At 48.7% G+C, this 12,431-nt stretch overlaps 1 protein-coding gene across 4 annotated transcripts in view; it reads right to left on the bottom strand.

Annotated features, from left to right (window-relative positions):
- Positions 1-12,431, bottom strand: part of LOC113202340 (thyroid transcription factor 1-like) — a 20,257-nt gene that overhangs the window by 2,326 nt on the left and 5,500 nt on the right. For 3 of the 4 annotated variants that reach the window (XM_026416520.2, XM_026416519.2, XM_026416521.2), the window contains exons 2-4: positions 10,537-10,593; positions 8,727-8,887; positions 5,602-5,697 (exon numbers count right to left, since the gene is read on the bottom strand). In XM_026416520.2, the coding sequence (XP_026272305.1) occupies positions 5,602-5,697; positions 8,727-8,887; positions 10,537-10,593 (314 nt within the window). The remainder of the gene's footprint in view (positions 1-5,601; positions 5,698-8,726; positions 8,888-10,536; positions 10,594-12,431) is intronic. The other variant, XM_026416522.2, reaches the window with a different exon arrangement.

Genomic DNA, 12,431 nt, shown 5'->3' with positions numbered 1-12,431 from the left:
CCCGTCATGCAGCCCCGGTGGCCACCGTATTGATTGGAGGGGCAGTGTTCCTGCCCTTCAGGCGGAACTTCGTGTGACCCTTGAAGAAGGGACGGCGCGGCCCTCCAGCCCTTCGGCTCGGTCCGTCCCCTACTGGCCAAAAAGCAGCCCAGCCCGCTGGAGCGCATGCGCCGGAAAAGAGGGAGAGCAGCGTAACGCAAACTCCCTATGCCACGTGCAAAGGCGTAACTTCCATCGCAACAGCACAAACACACACACAACGCAGAGAGGCAGTTTGTTTTTCCGCGCGCTCCTTTTTCTCACTCGCACATTGTGGCGTTAGGTTGGCCACCCTTTATTCATAAATAAATGAGTGGATGCAGACCTGGGGTGGGGTTGGTGAACCTGTCGGGCGGTCCCTTAGACGCCACCGCCTGGTCAAACATCTCATGGAAAATGGAGAGAGCTGGCGACGTGCTACGTCCCAGTTAGTAAGTCGCCTGAGGTGCAGCACATCTCAGCACCCAGCATAGGAGAGCAGCGGCCCAGCCGAAAGTACATGTGCTGGTGCTGGACTTTAGGGAATATACAAATAAATGTTCGTAAAATGCGTTTTATACCGAAGAACGGTGAGACACCACCCCTCGCCCCTCACTTATGCTCCCCCCGTGCACGCTCTGCCGCGTGGCTTATCTGGGATTACCGTCCGATCTGCCTAGGGCCTGTGACCTTCTGACCTCGCATGAGAGCGAGCTCAAGCAGTACGCGCGCCACAGATCCCAGCCGAGCTCTGAGCGAATATTGTCTTCATGGGCAACATTCTGCCTCAGACTTCCAGTTAACATTTCAAGGCATCGGACAAGACGCCTGCGATTGTGTACATAATGGACCGTAAAAGAACCTCATGCAATATCCCTCAGTCGTGCTCACTCGCAACGTCTCCCTCCACCCCTCGCTCTGCCCGTATATGAAACGCCACCTATTGTTCTCTCATCCGACACAACCATCAAGCAGAGCGCGCACCTTCTTTGTTCCCCCTCCCGTCCCCGTTTCACCCCCTCCTCCCTCCGAACCTCCCTCGTCCTATCCTCCTCCCCCTCCCGCTGCTCCCACTCTCCCACCCTTCACTACCCAGCAGCCAACGCGCGCGTTTCGCTCCCAGGATGTGGCAGACGCTTGCTTCTTGCTTTAATGAGGATGGTGCCTCATCCATAAGGAGGTCCTAAGTAGACTTTAACGAGAGATCGTGCCGTAAACGCAGGAGAGGGCCGCTGCCTCCCTTTCTCTAACAATTACGGCAGGCACAGGGCTTGGTTGCGATTGTTTCCCAAAGTTTTAACGAGCAGCTCACCTGGGCGGGGCGCTCGTGTCCTACGGAAGATATCCTTCCGGGGGTGGGACTGGAACGTGGGCTTAAAAGTCTGTAAATGTTGCACTGCATAAAATCTTTGCCCATCGTCTGCCCACCACGTGTCCCCTGCACTTCTTTGAGGCTATCTCTTTAAGAGCGTTCGAACGAACGAACGGACGATCGAACGGCGGGACACAGGTGAATAAAGTAATAAAAGCTTGCACATTGCAAATTATGTTAAATGACATTTTGAAGATGGAGGAAGTGACGGAATTGCTTTCCACTACAAATACTGACACTTGTGTGCAGAGACATACTCTCGGTGTTCAGACGTGTGAATTCGGAGACTGTCTTCCCAACGCATTTAGTGCCAATATTGGGGGGGAATATTAAATCCCGTTAATTTGTCATTCTTTAAAATATGTCATTTCATAGATTGCAGCAAATTTAAAAGCTTTAATAAGCCCATTTACTCCTGCCCTCTTGAAAATTCTGTCAAAAGAGTCGTCGCGATGTCGTAATTCCCAGCTCGTATGAATCTGTTCGGTGGACTCCCACAACTTAGCAGTGTACCAGTAGAGCAAAGTTTCTAACAGGACGTCTACACAACCTGAACGACGCAGATTCCACGTCATTCAAAGCCTCCCCCCCGCCTCCCCCCACCTGACCCGACGCCGCTCGCGTGGAAGAAGTCAAAGGGAAGACCAAGAATGAGGCAAAAGAAAACGTTTGCCGGCCACGTTTGAGCTTGAGGTTCTCCCCCACGCGGCGGGCACCAGCGGGTGGCAGTGGTGGCGGGGAGGATTAACGCGCTGATGCGAGAGCTTAGTTTGATTGCGGAGTGATTACGAGGGGAGCGTAGGGGTTGTGTGCGAGAGGCAAGCATCGCGGATGTATGGCGTTTCACACCGATTAGTGCGGGCATGATAACAACTGTGTATCATTGGTTTTCTGATTTGTAAGTACGATTCGGATTTCACTTCTTCACTGATAAACCAAGTGTTCAACTGCTCAACACTTGTAAGTGTGCAACCGCAAGTTCAATACTTGCAAGTGTACAATTCAGTAGTAGCACAGTTGCAAGTGTTCAACTCGGTATTTGTGCACTTGTAAGTGTGCAACTCCTCTGTTAAACACTTCCCCCACAGAAAGCGAACGATATAGACAAGTGTACAACAGGAGAGTTGAACACTTACAAGTGCACAAATACCGAGTTTAACACTTGCAAGTGTACTACTACTGAATTGAACACTTGCAAGTATTAAACTTGCGGTTGCACACTTACAGGTGTTGAGCAGTTGAACACTTGGTTTATCAGTGTTCTCTAGTGGGGCCGTTTTAGTTTAACCATTCAAAACGTTTGCCTAGTTGGCGAAGAGCTAGGGAAAGCGCTATTTTTTAAAATTCAAATTACGAAGTATTTTATTTAACCTTCTCACTGCAAAAAACAAATTTCAGGTTTCATCAAAACATTTTCTTCCGCTGGAAGAAAATTGTCTTCGAAGACAAATTTTCGGAATCTTAGCCAAATCCCACGCCGGACGAGCTTACATGTAATGCGGTTTTGTTAAAAAATGGCAAAAAATTTTACATTTTAAAAGGTTTTTTCATTTAGTGTTCATTTGCTTACCGTTGATCAGAACCCTATCAGGTATGCTCGTTCGACGCGGAATTTTACGAGGAAATCATATTAAAATAAGACATTAAAACTGCCGAAAGCTCTAAACTTTCGCATGTTATTTTTACATGTTATGTTATGTTAGTTTTACACTAGTGGCGAGGTACTAATTCGGTTCAATTCGTAAATGAAACGCGCTTACTTTTCATCTTGTCTGCGGATTAATACAAAATTTTGATCATGCGGAGAACGCCTGGGATTCACAGAGACGCCAGGTGGGGTGGTAGGTGGACCCCCGTCCCGACGCGCACACGACCAGTGGACCGCCCGGTGCGACGCGGTGTAAGTGAACTCACAAGCTGAGCAGCCGGGGGCAGCTACTGCCATTGCCACCATGCTCGTAGGGGTGGGAGTTTATGTTCCCACCTGAACTACTCAACTAAGCAAAATCCACTGCCGTTCTGTTTCTTTTAAGAGAAATGTGGTGGAAAGTGACTTTCATTGTGGAATTTTGACGAAGGGGGCGGGGAGGGGGGGGGAGGTGAAGAGGGTGCATTTTTTAATTAACTATCGACGTGGACGCACGAGTTCATTGAAGGAAAATTAATTTTTGATTGGAGATCAAACGATAGATGTGAATCTTACATTGGCACACATTTTACCAAGGTTTATCTAGCTATGGTCGGTCGGTTGGTAACGCACTGTTTATAAGCCCACGAAGTCTTGCTTTGTAATGCTGCGAAGAGAACAAATGCTTTCTAATTACCCAGCGATAGTTTGCTTAGAGTCTATTTGTTATTGTAAGGTAATAATGCTTCGTGGTGTACAAAGCATTATAGCCATAGCCCTGCAATTTGAAAAGCGTCTGTCTGCAAAGCATTGATTTGGAATACTTTAACAGTGTGTGTTTTATATTTGTTCGCTCTCTTCTGTTTTGCTACTTCCAGGCTCGCACTCAGGCCGTAGCTTAAGTGCCCCCCCCCCCCCCTCCTCCTTTCCTCGGGTATGCAATTGATTTATATCTAATGACAGCAAAGAATAACAAAATCGAGCAAAATAAAACAAACAGAAATATCCTAGAATGTGTCCTGCCTGTGTTCCAGATGCAAAAGTTTCTGGTTGATCGTTGTATGATTCAGGTCCAGTCGTGCTCTCGAACAGGTGTCGGGGCGGGACTGGCGCGGCGTGCAGTAAAGTAGAGGGAGTTGCTGCGCGGCCGGCGCAGCTCAAGTGGAAGCCCCCACGCCGCGCCGCGCCACGCCGAGCAGCTAGGGGGTTTCCGCTCAGGTGAATCGCGTGGAAAGAGAAGTTTCAATCGGACTCGTTTCCTTGGTATATGTTCCGTGTTGCGATTTTCCCATCGGCGGGTGTCTGACCGGAGGGGCCGCCATAGGAGCGGGCACGGTCGGTTCTTTTGTGAGCGGAAAACGCTCAAGACCTGAATGAACTTTGAGGACCGAGTAAGCACAGCTACCAGAGGGTCGGTCTCTTCCCGACCGTCAGCCTCTCTCCTCACAATCTAGTATTATTTTTGTATTGCTGCGCCGCCGAGCTTTCCCTTTCGTCACGCCAGACGTGGACGGGGGGAACTGGGGGACCAGCGATGGCGCTGGGAGGACGGCGGGTGGGGAAATATTGACGTACCGTCACACCGGAATGTCGCATGCGTTTGACTCCCATGGCTCGGGAAGCGATGCACCTGAACTGCCTCTGAAAGGTATGCAGCAACAGCAGCAGCAGCCCGAGCACACTGTGATGTGAGTCAACAACAGCAGTCTGCCGCTGGTAAACGCTGCAGCCGTTCATACCCGGCGTTTAGGTCTCTGCTCTACCCAACTCGCGCTGCCCAGGAGGGGTAAAAGAGCGCGGAGGATAAGGAAGGATGCTGGAGACAGCAGCTCTGTTGCATCGCGCGACACCCGCGGACACAAGTTTCTCACTAATCCCCTATAGATCCTTTAGAGATGTGGGGTGTGCGCTAAGTTTAGCAGGAATTACTCCCCGAGGAAGAGAAGCAGCGGATTGAGCTTGGAGAACTAGGTATAATAAGTTGGGGTTTGGAATGTGGAGGGAAAGGACGGCAAACCACGTCACTGCGGTGAGGACGGGGCCTTCTTCAACTTCAAATAGGACTCCCACCCCACTCCCCCCTCTGCAGTCCCCCACCCCACGCACAACATCCCCTCCCCGCGTCATCGGCTTTCTGGCGGCACTTGGCTGTCCCCGCTGGCCCGGGACCGGCCGAGCTGCGCCTCAGGGCCAAGTGTAACCAGGCATTAAACTGTTATCCCCCGGTTAGCGGCGACAACGGCCGGGGGCGTGGCGGGGCGTGGCGGGGCGTGGCGGGGCGTGGCGGGGCGTGGCGGGGCGTGGTCGCCCCATTGTTGCGCCATGATCTCTCCGCCCCAGGCCGGAGTCGGCGGGTCCCTTCTGTCTCTCATCCTAATTGCGCTTCTACGTTTTCGCGCCGTCGAATACGCATATTGCGAGGGTAGAGGGGCGCTCGCTCCACGCACTTTGGCATCCCCTAACCCTTCACAAACACATACGTACACACAAACGAGCACGCGCTCACTTACTTATTGTTGTTATTATTATTAATATTATTATTATTTTTAGTAGTAGTATTGAGGGGTGGTCCGGCCGTACTTACTTGTGTGGGCGTCAGGTGTATAAGACTCGCTAAATGCTCCCTTTCAGGAGCGGACAGGTACTTCTGTTGCTTAAATCTTCTTTCCAGCTCATAAACCTGTGTAACAGACGAATACGGGCTTAGTCAAAGAATCTGTTATTCTCTTTTCTTGTCTTATCCTTTGCACAGATAAAAAATGTGTGTTTAGGTCACAACTGTGTTGATGAAAAACAGCAATTCCGTTCGACAACAACAAATTTGTTTAATAACGTGAAAGTTGTTGGAACCTTACTTTATGTTTTCCAATAATGCAAAACTTGAAGCACGCAATTGAACATAATTGCTTTTAGTTACAAATATTGCTGTTATATGTACATGATCAGACGATTTGTTGAACAGCAACAGGAGACAGTGAAAAAACCTTACAACAATTTCGCTATTAATTAACATCAGTGTTTTCCAGTGTATTCCATGAATCGCTTGTTTCAATCATTGCCTATGGTCCCTTTTGATTTTTGTTTGGGCGGTAATACGGGCGTATCGTCTGTTATTTTTAACGCAGTGTCTCACTACTTTCGAACACAACCATGAAACGTTCGAATATGTACTCCGCTCCGTCGGGTGGGTGGCGTATTCATCACCATATCAGTTTGACTTTCTCTCTGGCGCACAGCAGCAGCATCCACACGCGGCGTCCGCGCGTGTTAGAGTGTGTATGTGAGAAGGGTGCAGCTCATCTGGGACAATGCAGACGTCAAAACACATAGTAACTCATTCAAGCTCTAGCCTAGATGTTTGGCTCTGCATGAGACTGGCTTGGATTCTCCTTTATAACGCCAGCTCTCTGATCATAGTTCGAAGTTCTTATCCCCCACAGCATTACTATAATGTATACGCACTGAGAAAAGTGATTTGTCGTAGTAATAACCGAAAAGAGAGTTGAACCTATGAAAATTTGCTCCCTCCCGCCGGATAAGGCATCGTCCAGGAAGTACATCCGTTTTCCTCAAATTAATTCATCAGATTGGGGGAGCTCGACGCCTGCGAGGCTCAAGGTAGGCCACCCCGCAGTACACGCATGCACTGCAGACTAGATGGTGTCTGCCTACCAGGCGCTACGAGAGCTTGCTGGGGCTAAACTTGACAGCTTCGCGAAGGAGAATGACAAACGTACTCTCTGGATGATCCCTAACCTAACGGCTGTCAGCCGGATTATCTTAGTCGTCCCCGTTTCGGTACGACTACGAAGTATTCAACTTGTAGTTGCACACCTACAAGTGTTTGAGCAGCTGCACACTAAGTTTACTAGGTAGATTTACTCCAGACCACGTCTCGCGTAACAGGCTTAGCGATATCTCACGAAATACTGTTACGCTGCGACGCGCGTAGCATATATCTACCGAGGCCTGTGGTGGTGTCACCCGAGTCGGGCAAAAGGCAGAGTCATCAAGATGCCTTTGGCCTCAAATGTGACAAACTTTATTCAATAGGGTTTTATTTTGACTATTCACCCCAACGAAAACCATCAATCCGTCCACAAATTCTGAGTGGTATTGTGACCAATTATAGCAGTTCTCACTTCAGCCAACGCTGTTGTAAATCCTTGCTTTTTAATTGCTCAAGCACACGAATTTGATTCAATTGTGGTGCCGACTGGCTGCGGGGCCCTGCTGGCCGAGCGGAAGGCGTTTTACATTGTCGCACGGTATGAAAAGGGGGAAGAAGGGAGAGAGAGCGTGGGTGGTGGAGCGAGGCGAGGCGCTTCACCCGGCGCCAGCGGGGACAAAGGAGCCAGGCTGCAGCCCAGACACCTCCTAGAGAGATCCGGCCAGATCACGCACCGGATTCATTGAGATGTCGACAAACGAAATCATATCGTCATGTCCAGAATACAAGACGTCCAGACGGACCTGTGACAGCTACAGTGCGTGTGGACCGGTCGGCTGCTGGAGCCTCCAGACCTCCAGGACGCGCAGCACATCCCATCCTCCGGCCAAGCGCCCCTCCCCCCCTCTCCCGCTTCTCCCTTTCCCCCTGCGCGACGCCTCGCCACCACACGTCAGCGCTTCTCTGTTTGCTCTCGGTACGCTGCTATTAGTGTGCCGAGTGTCAATACGACTACTCCAATAACGTCCGGACGGTGACACAATAAGTGTGGATGTGTGTGTGTGTGAGGGGGGGGGGGGGGCTAGAGATTAGGGACAAATATACCGCATTTCAAATACCAACAGCATTGCCGTTAACTCTTTAACTGAGACTTCTCTTAACTACGATAAAAAATGTGTGTCACCTGCCGCCGTGCTCTGCGTCGTGGTGTGGAGCAGGACTGACGTGACCCTTTCAACGCGTTTCATGGTACGTAAACCAGAATAGTTTGGTGACAGCGTATTACAAGCCTTTCGCCGCAGGCTGACACTTGACATGATTTCCATTGGAAAGACAGGAAGGAGGCGTTTAGTCATTGTTTTTGTGGCCTCGCTCTCGGACAATTTGCCCGTTACAAGCATTTTCCCTACAATTGCAGTTTTCCATCACTCTAATCCTCACTGACATTTTCTTCTCGGTCTATAGCTTAACGTTTTTAGGTAGGAGGATTTGACCCAAAAATAAGGGTTTCGTTGCTTGTTTGTTATTTACGTCGTTGTTCTCTCCATTAGAATAGGAATATACATATCTGTAAACCCAACTGTGTACATAGTACACTCTTCCTTGTGTGTACCATCTGTGAAAGCAATACACCACAGTGTTGCGAGTTTGCCTATCTGATCCGACCGTAAGGTGTCAGGGTATGCAAACCCGCAACACTGGGAACTATTAGCCTTTACACTCGATACTTGGAAGCGCACACAAGGAAGTATATGTGCATGGCAAGAAAGTGTGTACATGGGTGGTACACACTTCCTTGTGTGTGCTTTCAAGTGCACACTTCCTTGTGTGTGCTTTCATGTACACACAAGGAAGAGTGTACTATATCCACAGTTGGGTTTACACTTGTATTATGATGTTTCTTGTCCTCTGCTATCATGAAAGTGATGCACTACTGTCGAAAGCTCACTCGCACTCCTGCGTGTTCTACAGTGTAACCTAACCAATAAGTAGTATGCCTGATAAACATGCTGATCTGCTTTATGTTTAACTACACTTACCTGAGCTTGCGTAAATAGGACTCGGCGCTTTCTCCTCTGGGTCAGGGGGAACTGCATGGGTTTGGTTTCGCCTGTCACTGAACATGTGGACAGGCCCATGGCATTGCCCATGTTCATGTTCATATTCATGGATGCCGTTGAAGAGCTCATCAGCCGGGACACTGAAACAAATAAAAGGAACCACAATAAGTTTTCTGTATTTAAAATATTACGCTTTTATGTTGTTTTGGGAGTAGTCAAGTCAGTAGTAAGTCACAAGTACTATGGCTACCCCATTCTGCCCTGCTCAGGTTACCTCTCCACTTGCCAATTGCTACTTGGACTGACAAAAATATTGTACTGAGGCACTCCAAATGCACAGTAGTTCTTTACGTGATTATTGTACTTTTTGCTTTAGTGACCACAAAACTTCATAATAGAGGCTACTGTGAAATCACAACACTTCTTTGTAGTCAAAATTAGTGGATTTTGCTATCTTACTTGGAAATACTTGTGAACCAATCGTAATAATTTCTAGAGTTATTAATTTTTGACAGCGAAGAAGAGTTGTGATTTCACAAAGAGTTCTGGCCACTTTTTTAACAACGAATTCTTCGTGAAGTTCTGACTTGCTTTTTAACAGTGAAGTTCACACCCGGTATTCACTCTCTTGGCCTCCTAAGACTTAGTTGCTTAGGTTGCTATTGGCGCTATTGGAGACGCACAAACGCCACAAATCCCTCCGCAGACGATGATGGATGCGGAGCACGTCAGGTCATGACAAGGCACGACACATCCGTCGGAAGGAAGCAAATGCCAGCGTGTTGGCAAACATTGTGTTTTGGTCCTGTTGCTCTGAGCAAACACATTGATGGATGTGAGCTACGTGATTCGAATACATATCGTGGTTGCGTGGTGCATCTTAGGAACACATAATGCAAACAAATAGTTCAGAATTTATCCCACTTAGTTTGCAGAGACAGTAATGACATATGTCTCATACCTTGGTCTTCCTAGTAACATGAAACTGCTGCCCAAAGTTCGATCGATAGTCTTATGTTACCATGGTTTACGAAGGCAATCACCTATACGGACCGAGGTATGGACTATCTCAATAATGAAGATATCACTAACTTTTCTTATTTTATTTTTTGCAGGTGTCCTGCTTGCCGTCGAACACGTCACCGACTGTGATTGTTTGCCCTCGGAATGGTGGAGCAGGGGGAGCAAGAGGAGAAGGAAGAGAAAAGGACAGATGATAATCTCTCGGAGTGAAGAGGCGACCACGTCCGAGGCCGGGGCGGCGGCCAAGGCGACCAGCGCGCACGGCGCCGTGGACGCGCGAACGCTCCGCGGTGCGCGCATCGAGCCGGGGACATTTCTGCAACCCGATCCTTGAAGGTAAACAAGGAACCAAACGGTGGGGTGGCTACCGACCACTCACACGCACACACAGAGGCGCGCTCGCTCACACACTGAGGCCTGGCTCTAAAAGGACAAGTCTCGTGTAGCGCTGGCGGCCGGGGCAGAGGAGAAAAGTAAACTTCCCGCGCGTAACGCATAGAAGAGCTGCATTGAAAAACGTGCGGGTGCGATGATCCACGCGTCATCCTTAATCCCCATTTACACTTCACGCGATGTAAGAATCGCAGAGTTATGGTTAGTCTGTTAAATGTCTACTGGAACCTATACAGGTTCTGATCTGCGCACACTACATTATTCACAGGATATCGGTCGATAGGGCGGTTTTCGACCAAGCGACAAGGCGCCAAACGTCAAGTGTACTATAAGCAAAACCCGCCCATTAAGTCACCGTTTGCTAGATACATACCGATGGCCAGACTCCGTCCTCCTTCCTCCCAACATTGTTTCTGGTCCAGGTACGATCCTGCGAACAGCAACAACAAACATTCTAGATGGAGTGTAGGATCTCAGGCAGGACGCGGCCGCAGCAACACTCCTGCCAGCCGCGCAAAGAATAATGCTGGAAAGTAGCACGGCCACACGAGGCGTCAGAGAGTGCGCTGCGGCCTTACTAACTCACCCCAGCAGGGTCTAAAGAAACAAGCGCGGATTAATTCTTTTCCCTTCAACGCTAAAGCAGCAGCCATGACAGCCCTGTTGTTTGATGAGTAAACAACGAGGGAGGCCTTGAATGAAGGAGCGACGCTGCGGCCGATAGTGCAGATAACCGTTGCCATGGCAACGAGAATCTGCAGCGGCATCGGTACCCACCCAACACACGCATCTTAATAATTATTGTAACCGTGCTACCCCGCCATCTCCACTCTATGCCGCGTGGTTCAAGGGTCGCAATGATGCGCTTGTCTCTCTCTCCCTATCTTGCTTTCTCGCGCTCCCACTTCCCCTCTCTTTTTCCGCTCCTCAAAGTCACCTACGAAAGGAAAACAGCTGAGTGGAAAAGTGACTTTGGAAGAGTCAACACAGAGGCAAACGAAAATAGAAGACGGGGAGAAGCAGACACAAGACAAAACAGTTTGCGTATTGCATAACTTGAAAACTGTGATGTATGTTTTTTCCCAAGCAGCTGTTCAATGGAACACTATGCTGAAGTGATGTAAATCAAGAATGTGGTTTATATTTATAGTTGTAGCAGGGGGAGGTAGGGGCTCAGTAGGACATGGGAAACTATGTGATCTTGTCTATTGCGAACAGTTTTAAGATGTCAAAGTAAATTGACACATTACGATTTAAAGAGTTTGACCACTGGGAGCATATAGTGACAAATTTGTATCTACCGGACAAACTAAAATTTTGTGGGAACATTGGGACAAGCAACAAATTTGAAATTTGGTAAAAGTATCTGCCGTTAAAGACTGTGATGTTTTAAAGATCTAGCTGACGTTAGTCGGTTGAATCAAAACCCAACATTGACTTCCGTGGGAGATAAAGACACTGACTAATCTGTAGGTTGCATTTTGCGTTTATCAATTTCTACAAATGGTAATAGTTTGTTTCCATTTTACTACCCACACGAAAGTTTTATGAAACTTGGCAGTGCAGTAGCTACAAAAACAAGCGGCATGTGCGTCCCATTGTGACACCCGCAGGGAGCGCAGACGAGGTGGGCAGATGGGGTTGGCCCGCCGGCAGCGGCCACTCGACGTTCGAAAAACAACGAGGACCACATCTGTTCAGACGCAACAGCCCGTGCTGGTCGGGCTAGTGGGATCGGGGCCAATTCAGAGGAGAGAGCACTCTATGTAGGCTTATGGCGTTTTCATGAGCCACCTCCTCCTTGTATGATTTAAAATAGAAAGTTAAGCTCGAGATACGGCCCGCAAAATTTGTGTACCCATATAGGAACGACTGAAATGTGCCTTCGACTAGTTATTGACAATGAGCAAATAATGCTCGCGAAAGAAAATTACATTCAAATGTGTGCCTACCACGTTGCATGGGCAGTATGCCACAATAATTTAAAGGCATGACTGTCGGTGCTATGTATGTAATACTTTCTCGAGTGGCGGTTCAACGCGTTCACCTTTTTCAGGCAGGCGCTGACTCACGCCTTCTTATGATCTGCGACAAAGACTCATGCCTGCTTCTCACCTTTAACCTTACCCCCACCCTCTCTCTCTCTCTCTCTCTCTCTCTCTCTCTCTCTCTCTCTCTCTGTTTCCCTTATGCGCACCCCACCTATCTCCTACTCCCAGACCTTCAGATAGTGGTGTTCCCTTTCTATATTTAGTGAAAAGGCAAAAT

Source organism: Frankliniella occidentalis, unplaced genomic scaffold (assembly GCF_000697945.3).
Source record: "Frankliniella occidentalis isolate FOCC.00 unplaced genomic scaffold, Focc_3.1 Scaffold13, whole genome shotgun sequence".
Taxonomy (NCBI): Eukaryota; Metazoa; Arthropoda; class Insecta; order Thysanoptera; family Thripidae; genus Frankliniella; species Frankliniella occidentalis.
Note: the sequence above shows the minus strand (reverse complement) of the source record. Positions and strands in the feature narration are given on the sequence as shown.